The sequence below is a fragment of the Seriola lalandi genome, unplaced genomic scaffold, assembly GCF_002814215.2.
Source record: "Seriola lalandi dorsalis isolate HSWRI2012SDOR001 ecotype SW California unplaced genomic scaffold, Sedor1 jcf7180002054976, whole genome shotgun sequence".
Classification (NCBI taxonomy): domain Eukaryota; kingdom Metazoa; phylum Chordata; class Actinopteri; order Carangiformes; family Carangidae; genus Seriola; species Seriola lalandi.
Window position 1 is genome coordinate 758,082 of NW_019525526.1, and position 24,823 is coordinate 782,904.

The 24,823-nt window shown below is 44.8% G+C and overlaps 2 protein-coding genes across 5 annotated transcripts; one reads left to right on the plus strand and one right to left on the minus strand.

Annotated features, from left to right (window-relative positions):
* The first annotated feature begins 1,158 nt into the window (after positions 1 to 1,158).
* Positions 1,159 to 12,585, plus strand: LOC111646811 (BRD4-interacting chromatin-remodeling complex-associated protein). The gene is made up of 13 exons (XM_087171101.1): positions 1,159 to 1,329; positions 2,284 to 2,329; positions 2,455 to 2,497; positions 2,710 to 2,775; positions 2,961 to 4,496; positions 5,541 to 5,774; positions 6,280 to 6,952; positions 7,223 to 7,371; positions 7,841 to 7,899; positions 9,527 to 9,675; positions 10,090 to 10,184; positions 10,483 to 10,585; positions 11,811 to 12,585. Exons 2-13 carry the CDS (start codon positions 2,289 to 2,291, stop codon positions 12,530 to 12,532), a joined length of 3,870 nt encoding a protein of 1,289 aa, XP_087027227.1. The 5' UTR covers positions 1,159 to 1,329; positions 2,284 to 2,288; the 3' UTR covers positions 12,533 to 12,585.
* On the minus strand, positions 9,524 to 24,386 carry exd2 (exonuclease 3'-5' domain containing 2). Of its 4 annotated transcripts, none has more exons than XM_087171100.1 (10): positions 24,277 to 24,386; positions 22,474 to 22,542; positions 21,924 to 22,375; positions 21,055 to 21,311; positions 20,718 to 20,844; positions 20,316 to 20,626; positions 20,097 to 20,218; positions 19,273 to 19,408; positions 18,780 to 19,148; positions 9,524 to 9,647 (listed from the first exon to the last, which is right to left on the minus strand). In XM_087171100.1, the coding sequence occupies exons 3-10, from the start codon at positions 22,332 to 22,334 to the stop codon at positions 9,644 to 9,646; spliced, it is 1,737 nt and encodes a 578-aa protein (XP_087027226.1). In that variant the 5' UTR covers positions 22,335 to 22,375; positions 22,474 to 22,542; positions 24,277 to 24,386; the 3' UTR covers positions 9,524 to 9,643. The 4 variants fall into 4 exon arrangements, with proteins under 4 accessions (XP_087027226.1, XP_023252146.1, XP_023252145.1 ...); XM_023396378.2 differs by lacking the exon at positions 9,524 to 9,647 and adding an exon at positions 16,443 to 17,960 and having other exon boundaries at positions 21,939 to 22,375; XM_023396377.2 differs by lacking the exon at positions 9,524 to 9,647 and adding an exon at positions 16,443 to 17,960 and having other exon boundaries at positions 20,097 to 20,203.
* Between the last annotated feature and the right edge of the window lie 437 nt (positions 24,387 to 24,823).

Here is a 24,823-nt window from a genome sequence, read left to right on the forward strand (position 1 = left end):
CACCACCACCACCACCACCACCACCCCCTCTCCTCCTTTTAGCATCTGAAAAGACCACTGAGTGAGAATCGATGGCGCAGAGGCCCGCTTGACAGGACAATAAACCACAAAGAAGGGGTGAGTTTTTTTTTTTTCCTCCTCTTGGTTGTTTTTTTTTTGAATTGCGGAATTACTCTAATGGCACAACGATAAGGGGATCGCTCGGGGCTGGCTGCGTGGAAATGATATTTAACACAAGGCATCTTTTGTTACCGCGATATGATTTACAGCAGGCGTCAGCTGCCGTGGTCCCACTCACAGAAAAAATTAAAATTTAAAAATAAATTTAAAAAAAAAACCCTGAAAAACACCACAAGGTGCAAGCGGCTGGCTCCGCACCCCGCATCGTTTTTGGGACATTAATTTCACATGAACACATTCACCTTACGTAACCTGTAAATGCATCACTGTACCCCCGGTCCTGTTATTGCCAGAGAATAGCATGCACTTGCCGCTGCAGATTTAGATGAGGGTCGTTTGCCTGGATTTCATTGGGCGATGCGGAACCTTGAGGGTGTTAATGCGGTTGTCGTGTTGTAAACAAAAATATGTCAGCGGGATCGGAGAGAGGGAGGTTTGTCTGGTGTGTGTTTGTGTGTGTGTGTGTGTGTGTTTTTTTTTTTAAGGGAAAACCGGGGGGATTGAGAGTAAGGCAGTGAGTAATGTTTAAGAAAACTGGGCTTTGCAATGTGCCCGAGCGTTTCCACATTGCTGCTTCTGTGTGTGTGTGTGTGTGTGTTTTTCAGCCATGAGGAGAGAGGACAAGTCACATCCAAGGCGCAGGGGGAGCCGTCTATTTACAGCTGAGGCTTTCAGATCTGCCGCTCGTGTCTGTGATAGCCACAACAATAGCTTCCATTTTCCTCATCAGCCTCGGGCATAATCGATACAGTCACAAATATGATGCTATTATTGGTAGATTATTGCTCCAGCCTGCCCAGATGCCTGCTGCCACACCACAGCAGCTCTGCCCACAGCTCAGGACAAACTGATGAATCATATATTGATCTTGTGTCTCACCGGTGAGATGAGAATGTGTTTTGGCTTTTGGTAACCTCAAGTGACCTGACGGCATGTGGTGGTGTGTTTGTGCCCCCCCACCTCCTCTCTACAGCCTCTCCACACCGTGAGGACGCAGCGATGCCCCAGCAGAGGGAGGACCTGTCTCCGTCCCGCCGCCTCGGCCTGGCTTCCCCCCGCCTCCAGTCACTGAAGCCCGGCCACGACTTCCCATGAGGCCACCACCAGAACTCAGCCTGACCGCTCTGTATGGGGCCTCTCACATATGAAGTAGGTTCACACTGTGGTCAGTCTCCATCTGCACACATGAGGGGCCTCGGGTTGTTGGATGATTTATAACTAGGTGGGATAAAGAACAGTTGCCTCATCTTGTAAACTGTGAAATGGTTCAGTGGTTCCCAACCTGGGGCCATGAGAGATCCGAGGGGCCACCAGACATTCCTGTTACCCAGAATTATTTAGTGTTTTCTAATTTTCTCATGAAATAAATGATACCTTCGTCTCTTCAGGCCTCTGAAAATACTTTAAATGAAACAAACGGAAGAGAAAATCACTCTCAAAATACATAACTCTTATTTTAAAGGGTCACAAGCCACAAAGATTAGGAATTAGTTCTCTGTACAAAAGTCAGGACTGAAGGAAACTGTCCGCTGATAAAACATTCAATCAACTGTAAATTTAACAAACAGTGATTTTAACAATTTATCAATCATCTAAATCTAAAACATTTCCAGCAAATTTCCTTCAAATGAGAAGATATGTCGTGTTTTACAGTTTCATATATTTTTTAATTAAAATGGATTATTTCTGTGGATTAGATTTAGGTTTGGTTAAAACAAACAATATCAGAATGTTGCCTTAAGATCTGGGAACCTTTATTAATTGGTTTTTTTTTTTAACTATTCTATGACTATTGATTAATTAAAATTATTAGTTATTATGTTGTAATTAATATTATTAGTTATTACTGTTATTGTTATTACACTATATCACTCAAAAAACAGGAAGCTGCGAGAGTCACGAGTTTATGAGACTCTTATTTTTGAGATATTTCTTAGAGGGTGAGTAACAACCTTGGTGACGCTGTCGATGTCGTCCATGATAACTAACTTACCTAGAGATGAACTGATAATGAAAACAATCATAACAACAATAAAAACCTGTGTAATGAGTTGCTGATTAATCACGTTGCTCACATGCATTCGTCCTCCTCTTCCTCCTCAGTTGACATGGAGGATGAAGATGGGACTTGTCTACTTGATGTTTTGTGGTGAGTGTGTGTCTGACTCTCGCTGGGTCACAGCAGGAACACACATAACAAAGTCTTGTTGTTGCACCAAATATTCACCAGGATTTAACTGTGATTTAATCTCCTCGCTCTCTCCGTCCTCGCAGTGATCCCCAAGCCCTGAACGACTTCCTTCATGGGACCAATGAGGTAACAAGAGTCGACTTAAATAGAGAGAGGCTCAAATAAAAAAATCAATAGTGCAAATGATAAATTTGAGATGGGAATATTTCTTGGCTCACGATCTTGTGAGATGTGTGGAGGAGGGCTGACAGTGGGAAAGAGAGTCATAATTTAATAGTGCATGCATGTAAAAGGACTGAACGAGCCCAACCCAAAATCGACTGATTTTCTCCCACCAGCTGCAGACTGAAGACCTGCTCATTAACTCCTCCTCTGGGGAGCCCTCCCTCTTCGCAGATGCCCCGGTGAGTGTCTGGATCCGCAGCCAGCAGCCTCACAACAACCAGCATTTTCCCCAGGAGAAAGATTTTTTTTCTCTCTCCTTCTGTGCCTGAAACTGCTTCCTGTTAACTCCTGCTAATCACACGATTCTCCCCTTCTTTTCACTCTGCTTCCTTCTCTGTCCGTCTCCTGCTGCTTCTTCCTCCAGAGCCCCGTCTCTCTGCTGGGAGACGGCAGGGATTCCCCAGACACGCCTCCGCCCGGGTGCGTGGATCTGTCCTTCCTGGAGGAGGCCCTCCTGTCATCGCCAGAGGGTGAAGAAGACCCACAGGTGGTGCAGGGTGGGCCACATGTGGAGGGTGGATGTGAGGCGAAGAAGGGAGAAGTGCAGGAAGTGGAGGAGGCGGAGGTGGCGTGTGATATCCTCCAGCAGAGCCTGCAGGAGGCGGAGATCACTGAGCAGACCATGGCTCTGGAGGCAGGTCTGGCCCAACCTGGGGACAGTCTGTCCCTGTACTCACCTGCTCCTCTCCTCTCTCCCGCCATACCATTCGTACCCAAGTCTGTGACCTTGCCCGTCACCCCGGCGTTGCCCAGAGACACCCAGGCAGCGGTGGAGCCTCCCCAGCCCTCCCTCCTGGCTGTAGGACCTGGCTGTCCTTCGCTAAAACCTGCTGCCCCGCCTCAGCTGATGGGGCTCCTGCCTGGAAATGTGTTCCCTGCTGCGTCTCCAGAGACCTCCTTCTCTCTGAGTCCTGCCCAGGGCTCCAGCATGATCATCCACAAGGCTGTTCCCAGTGTGACCAGTCGTCCTCTTATCACTCCAACCCTGAGAACGACAGCAGCAGCCCCGGGAATCGTCCTGCAGAGGGCCCCCCTCCCCATCCAGCCCAAGCTCCCCATCAGCATTCAGCCCAGACTGGTTCAAATTAGCCCCAAACCTTCTGGGCAGAAACCCACTACAGGTCTCACATTTGTTCCCGGGACTGCCTCTCCAAATATTTTACTGTCCCAACCTCCGGGCCAAAAGCCCTCAGCTCCAGCGCCGCAGCCCCCCCAGCAGCTCCCCAAACCAGTCAGCCTGCAGCTAGTCAACCAGGGCGGCTCCTTTGTGCTCCAGCCTCAGGGACTCTTCCAAGGCCAAAACCAGTTCCTTCTTCCAGGCCAGTCCCCTGTTACAATCTCTCAAGCTGCCAGTGCAGCTCGACCACTGCTGACTCCCGGTCACCAGGGCCCGTCGGTCCACAGCGTGGCCCCCTCCACCGGGCAGCTTGTAGACGGCTCTCAGATCCTGACTGTGCCCCAAAGACAGCTGAACTTCAGCCCCGTCTTCACCACCCCCACAGGGCAGCTAGCGCTCCGCCAGGCCACTGTGCTTTCAGGACCTTTGCATCTCCAGTCAGCACCTCCCACTGTCTTCCAGATGCCAGCACAGCTGGCTGGAACCTACACTCCAGGAGGGCAGGGGCAGCGTGCCACCCTGGTCCACAGTCCTGCTCTTGGAAACCACATTACCTTGATCAACAGTTCTGGGGTGCTCCCCCCGGATCTCACTTCCATCTCGATCGTGAACGGCCCCTCGGTGGTTCGGGGGCTGCCTTTTGCCGCCCAGGCCCCGGCTCCTCAGGCAGGAGTGCCAGAAGGACAGCTGAGCCTCCAGCAGGCGTCTGTGGTGCTGCTGCCAGAGAGAGCTGTTCAAGAAGAGAGGAGCAGTTCAGAGGAGACGTTCCACCAGCTGCCACAGGTGAGCTGCCTCCTCCGCAGGTCAGGAGCTCTGGAGCGAGGTCAGAGGGAATCTTTCTGTGTGGGCAGGTTCAATTCTGTCTTTTTATTTGGTAGATTTTCTGGAACTTTAACTGAGAAACTGTGAAGATTGATTTCTATTTCTATTTATTTGTCTTTTTTCTAACTAATGTAGTGAATGAAATATGTCACAAATCAACTTACTTCATCAGATTTATGCTCACATGCTGTAAATCCACTGCTGCACAATGATGACTCACAACAACCGGAGATGTTAAAGGTCCGTCTCCCTCAGTAAAAACTGCTGCCAAATCTCCATCGTCTCATTATGTCGCCTGCAGGCACCATGTTGGTTTCAGATTCAGATGGAGTTACAGTGTGAAGCTTTAAATTAAAGGACTGTACCGGTGGTTTTACACAGATAAACACTTTGCCAAACATATTGCTGTGTTTTATTTTACTTATTTTTATTTCTCTATATCTCATAAACTTGTTTGAGCTCAGCAATCAAATCCATATTTAACCGTAACTTCCACACAAAGCTTCATTGCTCTTGCGATGTTAAAACCGGCACGTTGCACTTGTGGTTACACACTCATCCTGAGATGTTAAAACAGGTGTTTTGATGAAGGCGTATGGTGGGAAACACCTGAGTTTACGCCACCTGATTGAGCTGCGGCCTGACTCTGAACACACTCGACTGTCTCGGCCTGCAGAGCAGCACAGAACATTATCTCTGACGTGTGTGATTCAGTGTCGAGACACACTTTAAAATGTAAATGAGTCATCAGATCTTTTATCTCTGTGTTACACTTTGTCTTTAATGAAAACATTCAGAATGCTGGTTATATAACCTTTCAGAAAAAATATAAAACAAAATAGTTTTTTTTATCATTTATATAAAAACGTCTGACATTTTATTTGGTCAAATTATCAAATACTTCTTTGCACTTTTCTAAACCTGGCAGTTGTGATGTTTAAGTGAGAAACCCAGCTCTCTGTCTCCTGAGACACGGTCACCTCACTCTGGTTTCTCCCTCTGCAGCCCTATGGACATGTGCTCCAGCACGTCTCGGTGCAGCCGCCCTCCGCAGGGCTGCAGGCCTCCTCCCCTCCTGTAGTCACAGTCCTGCAGCCTCCTCCTGAACCACCTCTGGCCCCCGACCCGGCTGTGGAGATGCCCAAACTTCTGATGCCCCCGGCAGACATGACCCAAGTAGTGGAAGAGGTGGCCCACTCCATGAGTCAGAACCAGGCCTTTATGCAACATCTGCAACAGGTTCATGTTGATTTTTTACAGAGAGACAGTTCAGATCATGTGTCTGTGTGACTGTCCCTCAGGTTTACAGTGTGTCAACAGATGTTATCAATATACGATAATATATGATGATAATTCACTGTGACTGTTTAATGACTGTCAGTGGAATTATAATTTGTTGATATGATCCTTATTCTGGCTTCTGGTTTAGCTGCACAGATATGCAGCTCGCTAACTCTCTACAGAAGGACACTCCTTAGTGAGCTAGAATTATAGTTCATTATTTTTATTTTATCTATAAAATGGGATTCATTGCTTTGTGGGATTGTGTAGCGTTCAAGTTTTAACCAGGAGGAAAAAATCCTCTCGCAGCCAGGGGAAATTTAAAGACACAGAACAACTGGAGAATCTGGATTAATCTGAATTTGGAAGCTGGAACCATTGATCCAGTTTGATTGAGATTTGAGGGACGACTGGCTGATTTATCGAACTGCATGTGTTCATTTTCTCCTCTTTTCTATCACAGCAAGCACTTAGCTCTCCCATCGCATCTGAGCTGCTGGTTGGAGCGCTGCCAGTGGTGCCCATGGAGTCTCTCGCCTCCCCCGTGGCCAACGAGAGAGAGACCCAACCTCAGACCCACGCAGTCCCCGGTCAGGACGCCCGCACCGTGATGTCCGACCAGTGTGTCGAAGCCTCTCCGCTTCACTCAGACCCCGAGGACACGCCGCTGCTCTGCTCCTCCCCTCCCATTCAGGACGCCGGGAGAACAGCTCCGCCTACTTTCTCCCCTCCAGCTGGACCTCAGATTACTCTCCCTGGACCTGAGGGTTCAGTCCCCCAGACCGCAGCTCCACAGCCTCTCGTCGAGCCCCAAGTCCAGTACCAGGCCCCTCATCAGCTCCAGGTCTCACAGGCCTTGTTTGCCCAGAACCAGGTGCAGATCCAGTCATCTGTTTCCCAGCCTCTGCCCCAGGTCCAGGTCCAGGCCCAGGCCCAGGCCCAGGCCCAGGCCCAGGCCCAGGCCCAGGCCCAGCCGTCTGTTTCCCAGCCTCAGCCCTCGACCCACACTTCAGTCCACAGCAGCCCCTCCTCTCTGCTTGTCAGCGTCTCGGTGCCTCAGCAGCAGCCTGATCCCACGGCTGCTGGTCTCTCCAAAGGAGGAGACGACTCCGCTGTCCAACAGCACACACAAAACAGTGAGTTTCACCTTTTCTTTAATTACCCAAGTGTTTAACATCAACATCACAGTCTCATCTCTCTCTATGATGAACCCCCCTTTGTCCTGGAGCGCTCTGTAAACACATCATTTGCCCAGTTTTAATAAATCCAAGTTACAGTGCGAGTCAAACTACCATCACTTACTACACACTCATCATTGCTGTTCCCCAATCACCAATCGCCATCATCATCATCATCATCATCATCATCACTGTGACCACGTCTGTCGTCACTGTGTCCTTTCTCAGAGCCAACAGCTGCCTTGGCCGTGGAGAGTAAAGCGTTTACTCTCGATGTCCATCCACCCTCTCCAGCAGCCCAGGGTGTCCAGGTTCACGGGCCCCCACCTCCCAGGGATTGTGCCCCCCTCCAGACGAACCAGCAGATAGGCACCAAGGTGGGAGATCATTCACTTCAGGTGCAGGTCATTTCAGAAACACAGTATTTTTTATAAGAACATACATTTTAGAAATTGAAAAGACTTTTTAACCATTTAGTTTTGGATTATTTCTAATTCTTAAATGTTAAATAACTATATTCATTTATATCGTATTATTATTAAGGCTGCAGCTACAGATTATTTTCATTATTAATTAATCTGTCAATAAATAGTTTGGTGCATAAAGTTTCTCTCGTCAACCCAATAACTGACTAATCGTTCTGATCTGATTATTTTATAGAACTTGTTTGTTTCCTTTTACTCTGAGAATCATGAGATGAGTCGCAATAATTTCTTCTCAGCTGATTTGGCTCCAGTCTCGAAACAGCTTTGAAATGATGATTTGTTAAATTTATTATTAATGACTTCAGAATGCGCTCCCTGTCTCCGTCCTTTGATCTCATCCAAAATGTTGTGTGTCTGCCAGCTGGCCGGTCCTCTGGAGCAGAGAGAGGAGACGCTCACACCAGCAATGCGCAGGCACAGGTAACAGCACCCACTCTGATCCTGTTCTGTGCTGATGGAAGTCAGCACCAGACAAACAACTTCACTCAGAGTTAGAAAGAAATACGACCTCTCAGACTCACAGAGTGAGAAAGTTGGAACATCCTCTCAAATGTGCTTTTGGAGACACGTCTGACTTTGTCCTGCAGTCAGGGTCCAGTGGTGGAAAGTGACTCGGTTCTGTACTTCCTGTAAAAAAACAAAAGAAAACAAAGATTGTACTTGTCATGTTCCTGGATATGATGCGCTGCAGAGGAGCTTTCTTACCTCAGTTAATTCATTAATTGAACAGCAGTTGGTTGGTTTCACAGACATGGATTAAGCCTGATCCTTCACTAATGTTTTTTAATCTCAGTCCTTTAGGACTCATTTTACTACGATTACTACGTCTATAACAACTGCTGCTACTTCTACTGTCTCTGCTTCTGTCTCTGCTTCTGTCTCTGCTTCTGTCTCTGCTTCTGTCTCTGCTGCTACTTCTACTGTCTCTGCTACTGTCTCTGCTTCTGTCTCTGCTACTGTCTCTGCTACTGTCTCTGCTTCTGTCTCTGCTTCTGTCTCTGCTACTGTCTCTGCTGCTACTTCTACTGTCTCTGCTACTGTCTCTGCAACTGTCTCTGCTACTGTCTCTGCTACTGTCTCTGCAACTGTCTCTGCTACTGTCTTTGCTACTGTCTCTGCAACTGTCTCTGCTTCTGTCTCTGCTACTGTCTCTGTTGCTGTCTCTGCTTCTGTCTCTGCAACTGTCTCTGCTACTGTCTCTGCTGCTACTCTGCTACTGTCTCTGTTGCTGTCTCTGTTTATTTCTCTGTTTCTGTCTCCACTACTCTCTCTGCTTCTGTCTGCTTCTGTCTGCTACTGTCTCTGCTTCTGTCTCTGCTGCTGTCTCTGCTTCTGTCTCTGCTTCTGTCTCTGCTTCTGTCTCTGCTTCTGTCTCTGCTTCTGTCTCTGCTGCTGCTACTCTGGCTAACACCACCAGTACTGTGACAACAACTAGTCTTTTCCTGCCCCCAGTACTTTTCTGCTACCAAGGACAATGTAGGCAACTGCCCCAAACGCCCCAAGTGCATCAATTTGACAAAAGCACAGTGTCATCTGGGTCCTGGATTATTATGTAATCTAGTGGTCCTGTCTTAAAGAAGGGCCTTGTGTCAAAATCTAATTCTAATCTAATTTTTTAAGATTATGTTTTTCTCACATGAAAAATAAAGTCGTGTTTCATCCACAAATGAACTGATACTCAAAAACCTGAGACCATGTAGTATCCCAGTGTGCCGGCTGGTTTCTGGGTCTCTGTGACAAATGTAATGTAAAATGTAATAATAACAAAAACAACAATAATAATAATAATAATAATAATATAATGATAAACTTTATTTATACAGCACTTTTCCAAACAAGGACGTAGTAACATGATAGTACTGTAACTTCTACTGTTACCACTCACTGCTGCTGCTTTTCCTTCTACTTTCATACTAACCCACTGATAACTACTAATTAATAACTGTTGCATTACATCAGTGAACAATCAGTGAATCATGTTGTTTCCTCACTGCGCCTGTTGTGCAGTCAGCTCAGGCTAACACGGCGTTCTCTCTGTGTTCCTCAGGTTCCAGCAGCAGCTTTGTTTGGACCACGGAGCGGTCCAGCGCCCGTTCACCGGCCCGGCCTTTTCCACACTGAGGGACGCTGTGAGACGCCTGCTGCCGTACCACACCTGCGCTGGTCACCTGCCAACTCAGAATGACTTCAGTTTAGGTCGGTGAGCTCTGGTGGATGAAAATGAACCATCTGCTGTAGATTCAAAACGATGTGACAGCAGCTGGTGACTTAAATCCTCAGTTGACAAAAACAGATGCCAAATGACAAACATAAGTTCAGGCCATGATACAAAAGATCTAGTTTTTAATTCAGAACTGGTGCCAGTGTCCCTCTCTAATATACGATGGACTGGGTTACATTACACTTTACTGTGACATTTTGCAGAGATAGATGAAATTCTGTGGGTGTATCATCAAATTTAAAGGTCAAAACAAAAATGAAAACCAGCCTCTAAAACCAGTCAGATGTACAGCGTTACAGACATTATTCAAAGGTTACATCCATAAGCTTTTCAGTCCCACATTATGGTGCAATAATATCATTAATGTGATGATGTTTCTCTTTCCACAGTGGACCAGGAGTTTGACACTGTGTCTGGTTTCCTGCTGAAACGCACCAAGGACATGGTCAACAAATACAGGCAGCTACTGGTTAGAGAAGCTCAGGTGAGACACGCTTGTCTGTCTCTCTCCTCACCTGTGTGTATGAGCTCTGTGTCTCCAGCATCGCTCCCAAATCTAAACTAAGTCTGGATATTAATTAACTTTCCGTTCAGACATTATCACCAGATAACTGCAGCAAACAAGCTCCTTATGAGACCAGGCAGCTCTTTGTTTACAGGCCCTCCTTCACGAGTAAATGTGCAGCGAGGACCTAGATTCAACGCAGCCGTCTGCTCAGTGCTGCTCGGAGCAGTCGGGTGAAGCTGTTGTGTTTGATGTGATGTGATGTGGTTTCCTGCAGCAGGAGAGTCCGTCGGCGGAGATGGTGATGCTGGAGCGTCTCTTCCTTCAGGCCGAGCGATACGCTTTAGTGGAGGACAGACGGAGAGCCCGCAGAGATCCAGGTCAGTGTCCCGGCAGGAGATAATAACCATCATCGCCACCGACTTTATTACATGGAGCCTCTCTGCGTGTGTGTGTGTGTGTGTGTGTGTTTTGCCAAGAAAGACGCTGTTTGAAATCCCAGGACTGAGACAGAAAACCTGGACGGGGTAAATGAGGAAAGTGAATTAGTGACACATTTCCTCTTTTTTTCTTTTTTTTTTCTTACAAACTAATTTAGCGGTGCCTCAGAGCGCGACACTTAACCTCCATATTTGCTTCAGAGCAGCTCCCAGGTGTGAATGTGTAATTAAGCTGTGTAAATGTGGAGCAGGGGCGTGCTGAGAAAGACTCAGCGTGGTGATGGAAAAATTACATGTGAGAGGTTAAGAGCAAATTAAAGCGGGGTTGTTATGTTAATTAAAAAGTTGAGGGGGGGGGGGGGTTCTTGAAGACTGTTAAATGTCTCAGACCTCGCTGCTGTTTGACCCCGAGACTTATGAATAATCGTCCAGAAATATTACAGATTCTCTCAATAGATATTTGATGCTCTCCAAAACAAAACCCCTACATTTCTTAATGATGTTTCACTTACAGAGACACATGAATAAACTTTACTGCAAATGAGTTTCTCTTCCATAATCTCTGGACAGATGTCACATATTCACACTAATGTTGTTCATAAAAATAATGGATTATTGTTGGAAAAACAGCAGGATGTAACAACGAGAGTTTAAAAGAACGAGACTATGTTTGGAAATGTGTAAATAAAAGTGAAGCCCTTTTCCTTCCCAGTACTCCCCTTTAATTTACCTGCATCAAATTTTAAACACATTTCCCTCTGATTAAAGAAAATCTCTGTCTGGTTCATTCACGAGGAGGTCAAAGGTCGAAAGGTTCCAGTGAAAACTTTAAATGAAGATTTATTTATGAAGCACTGCTCAGATCAAAGGTTACAAAGTGTTTCACAATAAAAGCGTTTTTATATCAAACAGGTAAGATAGTAACAAATAAGATCAACAAAAACAGTGGTTGATGATCTAATAAAGAGAAGTAAAATATTTCAAAGTTCAGGACAAGTACAGCTGAGGGTCAAGAGAGGTGAAAGGATTTACATGTTCAATGATGAAAAGGTAGAAAATAAACTGAAGGAAACGTCAGCACCGGCGTCACAGAAAGGCAGTGAGGTCTGGAGATGATCCAGAGTCCCAGATGAGGTGAAATCACACCCCCTTCTCTTTCCTCCAGAGTCATTCATGATGGCCTTGGCTACATCAGCGTCTTCCCCTCATGGTGCCCACTCGTCCGGCCCCTCCCACCTCTGCTCCTCCGGCAGCCCCTCCTCTCCACCAGCGTGGACCAGACTGTCCGACCGGCCCCCGGGACTGAAGACGTACCGCTCCAGCTCCCGCGGGGCTCTCAGGCTCACCATCAAGCAGGAGTCCGGCTCCCGTAAGGTGGTCCACAACTCGGCCTGTGACCCCGGTCTCAAGAGGGACCACACGGGGCAGCTGACCAACGGCGGAGGAGCCGTAAACGAACGCCACTCTCAGGCACCCAACGGAGCACCCCAGCGCCCTCAGCACGAGGAGGAGATCTCCAACGGAGCTCTGCCTGGTAACACCGCAGAGGAAGTCCCACACACAGCACCCAATTCCAAAATAAAAGCCCCAAATCCTCTTTCTATGCCAGAGCCACAGGCCGCTTGCTTCGAGTTGCCTCCCAGAGATGTCAGTGCCCCAAAACTGAAATGTTACAGGGTGGATGCGTCGCCTCAGCCGGAGCAGCGGTTCAGCCCGCCGCCTCCACCCCTCCAAGAGGACAACATGCTCAGTGAACATCTACAGAGTGCCATCGACAGCATCCTGGAGCTCCAGCGCCTGCAGGGCCCCTCTGCAGCCCCGACCAGGGCCACGTCAGGCCCTTCGCTGGACCAGGCTGTCACCAGCATCCTGGAGGGACACCTGTGAGGTAATCTGCCCCCCACAGACGTCCCCCATTGACACGCCAACATCTGTCTGGGGGTGGGGTGGGGGGGGGGTAACACAGAGGAAGGTGCACTTGACTTCTCATCTGTTCCCAGAACTACAAGAGATTTTGTTTCTGGGCTTCAGATTTTACTTTAAAGGAACTGATTGTTTGAAGGACGAGGGAGGAGGGTAAAAAATGAAGAGGCACTATAAAGAGATGCATACCAGACAACAGCACTATCTATAGTCTGATAGATGTTAGATACTTCATTTTGATGTACGTTTGTGGAAAAAAAAAATCTATTTGAATAGGAGCTATATTGTTTCAGTGGTAGTTAAGTCATTCAGAGGTTTACGACACTGGTGTAACCTTCATCAGCATATAGTATATAAGTAATAGTGAGGATAACGAAAACGTGGAGTAGACTGAGATTATTCAATAGTTTTTTATAAGATTTCTTTCAAAAAAAAACGTGAAGTTTTTTTTTTTTGCATAGTGCCAAGCTTCCAGGGTATTTATTTTGATAATCTGTGCCAATTGTGTTTTCAGATGAGTTGCATTGAGAAAGGCAGCAAGTGTGTGACGAGTGTGTGTGTGTGTGTGTGTGTGTGTGTGTGATGAGTGTGTGTTCAATTGGAAATAATTTGTGTGAATCTAAAGAGAAAGAGAGAGTGAAAAACATTGCATCCTGCGGCGGCGGTACATGAAAACCCCGCCGGCTCCATCATCTCGGCTTAACGAATGAAACTCCAAAGAATTTGTGACTTGCTACATCCTGATTACACCAGCAGACGTCCATGTTGTGTTTCTTCTCCCACAAACTGGAGTGTGTCTTTGTTATAGCAGAACGAACCCGAGGAGGCGCAGAAAAAAAAACATTAGGAAGTTGTGCTTTTTTTTTTTTTATTTGGACCCTTGTTGTCGCTTACGGAACGGGATTAGGCCACATGTGAACTCTCTTCTTAGAATTCTGACTTTAATCTCAGAATAATGAGAAAATAAATCAAAATTCTGAGATTAAAGTTGTTATTCTGAGAAAAGTCGTAATTCTGAGTTTAAAGTCGTAATTCTGAGAAAAGTTGTAATTATGAGATTAAAGTCGTAATTCTGAGATTTAAATCGTAATTCTGAGAAAAGTCGTAATTCTGAGATTTAAATCGTAATTCTGAGATTTAAATCGTAATTCTGAGAAAAATCGTAATTCTGAGTTTAAAGTTGTAATTCTGAGAAAAGTTGTAATTCTGAGATTTAAATCATAATTCTGAGATTAAAGTTGTTATTCTGATAAAAGTTGTAATTCTGAGATTAAAGTCAAAATTCTGAGAAAAGTCGTAATTCTGAGAAAAGTCGTAATTCTGAGATTTAAATCGTAATTCTGAGACTAAAGAAACGAGCGAACATTTCCACGTGTGGCCCTGATCCTCTTCTGTAGCGGCTCATGCTGGAGTCTGACTGTGAAATAGTTTTGTCTGTTTTCAGAGACACGAACGCTCTCCCATACTGTGTGTGTGTGTTAACATGCAAGCAATAATGAGTTAGGGTTGTTAGGAGCAGTGGTGGTGCAGTGAAGGAGGGGGAGGAGATCTTTGCCTGTTGAGCTTATCTTCGTCATTGGATAAAAACCCGAGTTTGTTTTTTCAGGAATGGAAGATGCTTATTTTGTCATCGCAGCCCCTGTAGTTTAGAAATCGTGTTTCCAACATGTTTCAAGGGCTTGAGGGTCACTTTCCGTCACGTACCGAGAAAAAACGTCCAGTTCACGAGAGAAAAACACCAAAACTGCAGTTTGTTTCTCCACGACAGACACTGTACAGAACTCGAGCCTCTCTGCATCATCAAAGAGCCTTTGACCAAAAAAGAAAAACTAGAGGAATCATCCGCTTCACATTCTCACTTCGTCATTAAATTATCGGTCTGTAGCCCGCTGAACTAAGCCGAAGATTTATTTTTCACGCAGCCATTTTGGAGCAATATTTAATTTTTGCAACGTCTTATGTTAATGTGACAATCTTATTGGTCTGAGTGAAAATGTGAATTCTGTTCATATGAAGTTCATAAGAGAGAGTTGAGCTCAGACTTTCCCTCATGAAACATGTGCAAAATATTCTTTGTGGATGGATTTTACCTTGAAGGTCGAAATGTAAAATCTGCAAAATCTTTGTAATATAAATTGAAAAATGTGCTTCAAAGTTTTAGTTTTTGGAGAAACTGTTAGGGGTCACATTGGAGATGTTGAGAACATGCCTTTGACTCAGTGTACCTTTAAGGAAATGGAATCTGCAAAGAAAAAGATAATTAATGTGAAGTTTAAAATACTGTAACATCTGGTGTTCTGAAATGTGAAAGTAACCTGTCCCTTCAAAAAAGAAAAAAAAAGAAAAAAACACTTATGAGATTTTGGGGGCTAAATCAAACAGGACTTCTCATGTCTTAAATTGCATCATCATTTTCTTTTATATGTGAAATTGTCTTTTGTTGGAATGAACAAAAGGAGTTATAATATGCAGTAATTTAGTGTTGAAACGCTCTGCTGTAGTTCGGGTAGACACACACTAGAGGATTCTTCAAGGAATAGTTTGGTATTTTGTTCGAGCTGCGTTAGAGCAGAAGATCGATATCGCTCACGTCTGTGTGGTAAACATGAGGCTACAGTTATCTTAGCGTAGCATCAGGATCGCACCTTCTTCCTGTAGAAATGGTTTCATTGCTGCCCGACTACAGAAATAGCAAATTTTCATGCAACAGAAATGGATGGAAACGAGTATAAATTTGCATTTTTGAGCCAAAAAAACCTTTTTGATGGTTGTCTTGACAACCACACAGTGACGACAAGCTTCAGGAAAAAGTCTGGGGCTGGTTTTTGTACAAATTAGTTAAACAAAGGAAACATAAAATGTTCGTTAGTGAGCTTTAGAGGTGCTGGAAGGTGGATTTAGTTAGCTGTGTCCAGTCTTTATGCTAAGCTAAGCTAACTAGCTGCCCGCGAGTGGTCTCGATCTTCTCATCTAACTCTCAGTGAGAAAGCAAATAAGCAAATTTCCCAATTTGTTTATTCCTTTAACAGAAATTTGTTCCAAGAAAAAAAAGAAGAAAAAAAGGAGAATTGAAGAAGTGATTAAATCTTCAGGTGTGTTTCCGCCCTCAGAGGTTTCGCTGTAATGCAGTAAAGATGTCAGAGTGTCTTTCACAACACAGGATTGCACTCCTCGTCACCGCTTAACTTCTTAAAAAGGGGAATTCCACCAAAATTGACTCGTTTTTATTTATTTATTTTTTTTATTTTTTTTAAGAAGCACTTCCAAACATTTGCCAAAATCTCTGCTCTTTAATTCAAGGGACACTGGAAATAAAATAAAAATAAATTCTCAAGTCAACTGTGGTGGAATCCCCTTCAGTGAAGCAGCCTCATGTGCCATTGTTATTGTTGCATCATGTCCTCAGTGTCAAACACTGACCATTAGAGAAATCCTTAGTTTCTCAGCATTTTAGGACAAAGGGATAACATCTGCATGTTGAGCCATTTTGTTATTTATTTGTAAATGTGTTTTAATTTTTCTGACTGAACTGTGAAACCAGGGGAGCTCATAACTCTTACACTAATTCAACTTCAGATACAAAACATTTGACTGACAGATTGTTCTGATGCCAAAATCAAGAGGCCTTAATTCAGCAAAACTAGATTGTAAAAAAAAAAAAGTCATTCCTGACAAAAAAAAAAAAAAATCCAACTAAAGACTCCTTTGACCTGAAAGTCATGAGTGATTCATATATGAAATGTTAAGAAAAACCGCTTTTGTACTCATTTTTACAGACTATTTATTAAACTGTGATTTTGTAAGAAATAAAAAAAACAAACGCTGAATGTTTTGTGTCTTTTGTAAAAGATGAATTCACCAGCAACACAAGTCAGAGGATTAATACAAACATGACTTTTATTTATTTTTTAACATTCACTATTTAGGAAAAACAAACAGCTTCAGGGCTTACATCCAGGAAAATATGAATAAAGACAAAATCAGCTGTTTATTGAATTTACAGTTTCATGTATTGTAAATAAATTTATATTATGCTCAAGAGATAAATCTGCCTTGCAAAGGAGGGCGGGCGTGGTTTAAAGGTCATTTTCAGCATCACGCCAGAGTTGGCACCTTTTCTTCACTGCAGTTTGGATTCTGGAAAAACGACGTCATGTGTGAAAACGGCTGTAAACTGAAAGGAGGTCACGTCCCGACGCTGCGACACGTCTCCGGTCTGGTTTGGGGATTAGGAGGCACATTAAAACATGAGCCATGGAGATGTCCCAACCGCCGGGAGAATCAGCAGCAGGACGTGAACATCACAAGTTTAAATGATCAACTAAACGGGCCAAACTCCGCTGGCGTCCGTCTCCTCCCTGCAAACAACACGCTCGGGTTGAAAAAGGCACCTTGAGGCCAAACTCATCTTTTCAAAAGCAAAAATGGCCAAGATGAAATTTGATTTCAAGTTGCTTCTGGGAAATTCATCCTTCATCTATTGACTTAAAACAGACAACAGACTGAAATAAAAAGCAGGGCGGAGCGCCGGATGATTTAAGGTCATATTAAAATGACCCGCTCTCTACAAAGCAAATCATTTATTCTCATACTGATGGAGGTAATAAGCTGCTGACCTGCAGGGGGGAGTGTGTGGGGGGGTAATTAAATTTAAAGGGGACAGTAAGAGCAGGCAGCAGCTTTGTCTAAAAATCTCTTCTTAAATTTCATTATCTTAACCTTTTCCATAAATAATTATATATTTGTCATAATAAAAAAAGTGTCCATTTGCAGTGACATAACGTCCACCATGGCGTTGCAGTTAGTGTTTTTAGATTCAGTGCTGGCTTTCCTCTCCACAGGGAGAGTTTCTGTTACGTTCACTCAGGTCCACGTGGAAACCTAGCAGCATCTCGCTGGTAAACGTTGTCCAGCGTCCATCACAGGTCGAGTGTGCTCAGGGAACTTGACAGCCGCCACATGCTGGTAACATTTTGGTCCTGGCGGGAAGATTAGTGCATTTACCTGCTCACTCAAAAAAAAAGAAAAGAAAAAAGAAAAAAAGATATTTGGCTTGAAAACTCGACAAAGTGGCTGCAGAAGTTTCAAACTCATCCGGCACTTTGATCAGCAGAAGAGAAAAAACAAAAAGGAGTTTCCTGTCCTGGTGCGTAGCTGCTTCGTGGACGTCGACGGTCAGTTGAGTTTGATGGGCAGGTCCTCTCCGTACTTGCGGAGGAACTTGCTGTGGTTGTGGTCGACGGACCAGAGAGGCGGGAGGTGGCGAGGATGCATGGCGGTGAGGAAGTGCTGCCTCCAGCGGCGCTCCAGGTCCATCAGGCCCAGCAGGCCCTGCTCAGCGTGAGCTCGCACCACCTTCAGGCCGTGAGGCACGTACGCCTCGTTGAAGATCCTTCAGAGGAGAGAGGGGCGGGAAACTGACACAGCTCTACAGACTGCATGCAACGCAGCAGGTGAACATGACTGATGATTCCAGCTTAACTGACAAACCGACTCATCATCATCACAAGTATTAGCTCATTATTGATAAGTATCAGCCTGAGGACTAGACAATCACATGTTCATATTTTTTCTGAATAGAGATGGTACCAGTGTCACGACTACAGTGAGAATTATGGGATGTTTGTAGCCGTACTGTTGCTAAGCTATCAAGTGTTTTCAAGTCTGTTTATAACAAGTGGAGTCTCTGAAGGCTTCTGTGTTTTGCTGAAACAGCAGAAGTAAATTCATTACAGCTGTTACAGATCAGACTGAAGAATATGAACCGTCAAAGAAAAAGAAAATGACTGACTCTTCACTAGAGTCTGACAGCAGAGTGTGACTGATGAACAAGATACAGAAACGTGTGTTTTAGTCGTTATTATTGTCCACACGAGACAAAAGGCTCAATGACGAGAGGAATCTTTGCCAACAGGAGAAGTGTAAAAGTGTTTCCTGTCCTTCAAAAAGTTGTTACAGGTGGCGGTTGTTCAATAATTTAAGTTTCTAAATTAGATTCTGCTCTGATCAGTAACAAGAATAAAACAGCTGATGTCATTTTTACTGTTGAGGTTAAGCCTGTTCTGGTACATATTAACCAACACTGATGTAAACTGATGCGCTCTGTTAAGTCTCTTGCTTTTATCCTTTCATGAACCAATGCTAATAAAATAGCCATGATATACGTTTATGGGCGGTGTGATCACTCAACTGTCACTGAGCTCAAACTCACCTGGTCTCCAAACCGGCCGCCTGCTGCAGCGCCTCATCCGTCAGCTCCTGCCTCTCGTTCATGTTCAGGAAACTCTTGATCAAAACCTGCAGCTCCTCTCGCCGCTGCTCCGGGAGGCCGTCCCCGGCGGTGAGCAGAGCCCGAGCCGCCGAACGCACCCGCCGTCGGTCCGAGTCCTCCAGCAGACGGACCCCCTCCTCGCAGCCCTGAGGGGCGGCGAACTCTTCGGCCAGCTGCTGCTTCAGGAAGCTGTCGTGCACGTTGGAGGCGGCGTGGCAGCTGGTGCAGAGCAGCAGGATGTCGTGGGAGTTGTGGTCCTTCATCTCTGTGGGGAAATGTCGTCTGTACTCATGTGGCACGATGTTTTTCCTGTGATCAGAGAAACGTATTAATCACATCTGCAAAGTCATAAAGTGTCTCTCCAACGTGAGGAAACTAAGAGGAGCAACGTTGATGTTTCTTTACAACTTCAAACAAACGAAGCGGGTCAAACCTGATGTAGGAATCTGCTTTGCCGCAGACCACACACAGGTTCTCCTTGGCAGTGAGGTAGTAGTCCTGCTGGGAGTCAGGACGTCCCGAAGGCTCGAACAGCAACCTCACAACAAACGGCTCTTCACTCTGAAGCACTGAGTCACAAACACAAACTCCATTTAAAAAACAGGCCGCTCTCTGAATCTCTCTTTCCTGTAACAGGCAGAGAGATGAAGCTCAAGCAGAGAAATCATAAATCAACTGTCTCACTTCCTCAGAATAAACTTACAGCTGCAACATGCAACTTTTTAGTCACAATGATTTGTTTTATTCCGTCAACATGTGAATGTGTTTACGCTAAGACGTTCACACCTTTCCTTTTCTGGATGTAGAGGGGAACCAACAATCCAACACACACACACACACACACACACACACACACACACACACACACTCACAGCTGTGAGGAGGCGGGGAGGAAAGCTGGAACTTCTCTCTCTTTTTTTAATGTTATTTTTTCGAGTGAACAACTGAGACAAATATCTGAAAATGAGAATCACCCCCCCCCATCATATCGCGTCTCCCCTCTTCATCCCACCATGAGTCAAAGTAATGTGTTGGAAAGCTTCAGGTGAAAAAAAGAGCAACAAATCTGCTGGACAGGTCTTTTGAAAACATGGCCGACTGTCTTCACCGCCTGCGTACAGCTGCTGGTTCAGGTGTAAACTTCACCAGCTGAATGTTTAAGGACGAAGCTGTAAACTAAAAGTTGCATGTTGCAGCCTCAAAGTTGAAAAGCGGAATGAGAAACATTCGTATTAATGGTCACACGTTGTGGTGTACCTCCTATTCCTTTATCTAGGTACCATTTGGCTTTCTTCTTGTCGCAGGTACACAGCGGCTGGCCGTCAGGAGCGTGGAGGAAGCAGTTATCATAGAGAGGAGACTTCCTGTAAGAGTGAAGTCTGCAGTTTGTTAAACCAAACTTTAGATTAGCATCAGTTAGAATGAAAACTGCTTCTTGGATTTTGTTGGTGTCTACTGCCCCTCCCTCCCCCTCACCTGGCAGAATATCCCACACCCAGTGGTTTCCTCTTGTTATTCTTTCGTGGGTCTGGGACTTGCTGATCTCCAGACTCTGGGCTTTCATAAGTGGGTGGTTTCCGTGTCCTCCGCCTCCTCTCTCCATCAGCGGCCCTGTCGTCTCCGTCTCCCCGGCCCCTGAAGGGCACATCCACCAGGCCCTGGCAGCGGGCAGCCAACTCAGAGTAGGAGCTCCCGCTGGAAGAGGCGGGTCCGGCGTCAGAGCGGAGGCCGAGGAGATGGAGGAAGAGAGCGATGGAAACTTGGGCGTCTCTGGCAGCATAAGTCATCTGGAGCGAGCAGACAACAAGAATTTAGAGAAAAAACACTCCTGGGAAAAAAAAAATAAGTGGAGAATGATGTAACACAATGAATCACTACCTGCTCCAGCGTCAGTTGATCTGCCTCCCAGTCACTGCAGCGCAGCCCCAGAGATTTATCTAGAGATACATTCAACAGATCTGCCGCCAGGGACTTCAGGCTGAGGCCATTATTCACTGTAGCTTGCCTGACAACGGAAAAAGAATCAAAAACAATCATTTTTACTTTATGGAAACAACTTCTCACAGTGAGATTAACAACAAACAAGAGCCAAAAGTTACATTTCCTACAAACCAGTGGCGTGCGGTGACTTTTACAGACTGGCCAGCAGAGGCAGATGTGAGGAGACATCTGCACTGACGGCACGCCACTGCTACAAACATCAAGCCGACTGTACCTTTGTCTTAAGGCAAGGTAGCGCAGGTCGACGGTGCACGTCAGGGACAGACCGTAGTCGCGCGTCAGACGCTTGCCATCTTCATAGCAACCGACGCCGACTTTCAGAACGTGGGGGTCTCGGAGGACTTCTATTAAGCTGAGTGGGAACGCCTGCTGACCGCTGCGGAACGGCAGCAGCCTCACCAGGACACACAGACCCGAGTACGAGGCCATCTGTAACAGGGAGACCGCCGAGGCTTGGCCCTTCACCGACACCTGCAGCGGGAAACAGCAGCCAGGTCAGACAGGAGGGTGAGCCACTTGAAATGTTAAAGGAGGATGTTTAAAAGGAAAATTCCACCCTTCTGATTATTGTACAGATTGTAAAAATGGATGTTAAACATTTTCTGTTGTTTGCTTTTAGTACCAGGTGGAGTGATTTACTTCAGGGTGATCTATCTCAATGGAAGCACTGATATAACTCCCCGTTTCCCTTGATTTCCTTTTCCTAAATGATAATTAAATGTTAGTTTAAAACTTAAAAAGTAAAAAGTGATGATTTTCCAGTGTTGAGCTGAACTTATTGTCAAGAGGCCTGCAACAACTTTTCATCATCAGTCAATCTGTGGATTTCTTTCTTGATCATTCTGTTGTCTAGAAAATGTCAGAAACTAAGGGGGGAAAAAAGATAGGTCATAAATTCCTGAAGTCCAAGGTGCAACTAAATCATTGTCATTATTGATCAATGTGCTGATTATTTCCTCAGTTAATCATTATCCATTGAATGTAAAACAAACAAACAAACAAACAAACAGGGTACAACACTGAATCATTCAGGGTGAATTTTTCCTCTTCGTATTCTGAAAACATGCAAAAGGTATTTCTTACGCCTTTGGTCTTTACCCATTCACAGTCAAGCCCCAGCACAGGGAAGACTGACAGCTCCCTTTGCATCAGTGGCCACAGCTGCTGCCATTCCTCCTCAGAGCTCACCATGACTGGTTTCACACCCAGCAGCTGTTCAGAAGAAGGTATCTGTACAGGAGGGGGCAGTTGTGCGGTCTGACACTCCACGGCCTTGAATTCCTTCTCTACAAGGTTTTGCGGTTGGATGTATTGATACTCCGCAGCCGTGAACTCCTTTTCCACAGGATGCGGAGCCTCCACGGGATCAGCCACCTTCTGGATGGAAGGCAGCCTCTTCCTTCGTGTTCGGTAAACTCGCCATACGAGCAGCCCTCCTAAGGTCGCCCCTAGTACTGTTGTTATGACAGCAGTTAAAGGCCCTCGATGAGACATGCTGACTTGTAGTGATTCTCAACAGGCAGAAAAGTGCAAACCTAGAGTCAAAAGACAGAAGCGTATCCTGTTTTCAGTGGCCAGATCTGCATGTCACAAAGTGTTTGGTTTGCTAATAAGAAGGTGAGTGATGCGTTACCTTTCCTGTCAGTGGGATCCCATGTAAACCTGGCTCTGTTTCTGTGATCTGGACAGGCACTGCATCACTCTGGAACGACAAAGTGAACACCACGAGTCCTCCTCTGATGAACAGTAGCAACATTAAACCTCTAGCTACGGTTGATATTATCCAACTGCTTCATTTGTTAGGACTTGGGCAGTTGATCTATGGTTGAATGACAGTACTGTTGTTGACGCACATTTGGCAATATCTGTTCTGGTCAATATAATACTATTTACCTGTGTTATTCATCTTGTAATTTGCAGTAGAGGTGCAATGATTAGTTGATTGTAAAAAACAAAACAAAAAACAACAACTATTCTGATAATTAATTAGTCATTAAATCAAAAAATCATCAAAAAATAAAAATAAATAAAAACGAAAGTGCTGTGTTCTTCTTATCAAGTTTTAAGATTTTCTGTTTTATATCACAGTAAACTGAATCGGTTTGGTGTTGGACTATAGGCCAGACAAAACCAGACATCTGATGTTTGTTTTGTTTTTTCAAGAATATACTTTCACAGTAGTCACATTAATCATAATGAAACCAATAGTTAGTTGCAGCCCTAGGGGGCAGTATTTGATGTTACATGGTCATATTTATCTTTATTTTTGTCTTGAACGTATAGTGTTATCAACAGTAGATTTACAAAGAATCACGTAAAAGTGCAAAACTACAATATGGAAAGCTTATGCTTTTGTTGTGGGTCAGATAGTTTAGCTGGAAGCCTAGATTGCACTGAACTACATGAAAAACAACCAAATATGGATGTGTGTGGAGAGTTGTGATTTGTACAGAGGTATGCCAGTGTGTATAAAACAAACTGAATGTGTACACAAGTCTGTTAGTGTGAAAAAGGGAGAGTGCATGTGTTAAAGAATCTGGAGGATATACGCACTCAAAAAACTGACTTTAAAATTCAAATGTTTATTTGTTATGAGTGAAAACGTACATAGCTTCAACACTTAAAAATAAGATAACCCTTCATTCCACCTCAATCTCAATTGCTACAACTCCTAGGGTTTTCTGTGCCCATATGATATTGTTGTTAATAATAATAATAATAATCATAATAATATGCTCTAATAATAACAATAGGCTCTGCAGACCCGTAAACCAGAGTTTCTGAAATCACAACAACAGCTCCCAAAATACACTATGCCATAAAGTATGATTTAAAAGATTCGCATATGCAGTTTAACGCTAACTGAGTTTCCTAACTGGGTCACAGAATTTGCTGTTACACCGGTCACAGGTCAAGTTAGCTACCAGCTAGCTCGTTAACATGTCTCACCAACGCTGACGTGACAACGACAGCAGCTGAGTTATAACGTCAAAACAGTTCAATGCACAAGTTCAACACTGAACTGACACTGACAACACTGTTATATGACCAAGTTGTGGGGGTAACGAGCTAAGACACAAAACCGTTAAAGTTGAGCTACCACTTAGCAACTAGCAGTTAGTAAAACTTCTTCTAGCATTGACCGGTTCCAGGGTCAAAAATTAAACCGGGTTACCTCCCCCCTTCTCAGGGTAATGTGTTGTAAAGGTGAGACTGTCTAACGTTATTTGCTGCCATGTTTCCCATCAGCTTTTCTTGATAAGGCAAACTTAAACCAACGTTAGCCTGGTTAGCCGCTGTAGCTAGCCAGGTAACTTGCTAACTCGTCAACTCTTCGGCTCGTGCCGCCCGGCGACCTTGGGCTGAACTGGACAAATAGCCGTATAACGGCAGAGGAGTGCTGTTGTGATAATAGGTGCATTTTTTTGGACCTTACCTTTACGTTATCAACCAACACGACGCCAGTGTCGTACACATGTACACTTGTTTCTCTTCGCTGAACTGGCCCATGTCTTCTCCGCTGTATTTATAAGGACGCTGCCGCACCGGGGCGCTGCTCTGCGGCCAGCGCCGCCTGGTGGCCGGACGGACCAACATCACAACAGACCAAATGCAGCTGATGTTTATAGAGCCACTGGGAAAATTACAGCTCTGTTTTTATCAACTCATTTGGTCTGAAAATAATTGAGTATACTTCCTGCATTTTCCATGTTTATTCAAGTGCAAAGCAGTGACTTGTTTCACGTCAACAGATAATGATAATCTACTCATATGTTATCTTTTTACCTTGGTATCCGTTCAATACCTTTAAGGTTTAGCATTTTATGCATGCACTTATAGTAAAGTCCAACTAAATATTCCAAGGTGATGTCCTCTAATTGTTTTTTTTTTGTTGTACAACCAGACCAAAACTCAAAGATACTCAACTGACATCACATAAAACAGAAAAAAAAGTGTAAGTTCTTATATTTAAGCTGGAACCA

Bases quoted from the DNA above. Each gene is read 5' to 3' on its own strand.
- LOC111646811 (XM_087171101.1), top strand. From the start codon at position 2,289: ATGGAGGATGAAGATGGGACTTGTCTACTTGATGTTTTGTG. The intron at 6,953-7,222 runs GTGAGTTTCACC...GTCCTTTCTCAG, and splicing joins CCAACAGCACACACAAAACA to AGCCAACAGCTGCCTTGGCC. The intron at 7,372-7,840 runs GTGGGAGATCAT...TGTGTCTGCCAG, and splicing joins ACCAGCAGATAGGCACCAAG to CTGGCCGGTCCTCTGGAGCA.
- exd2 (XM_023396376.2), bottom strand. From the start codon at position 22,334: ATGTCTCATCGAGGGCCTTTAACTGCTGTCATAACAACAGTACTAGGG. The intron at 20,219-20,315 runs GTGAGGGGGAGG...AACAAACTGCAG, and splicing joins GGTGTGGGATATTCTGCCAG to ACTTCACTCTTACAGGAAGT. The intron at 17,961-18,779 runs GTGAGTTTGAGC...TCTCCTCTGAAG, and splicing joins GCGGCCGGTTTGGAGACCAG to GATCTTCAACGAGGCGTACG.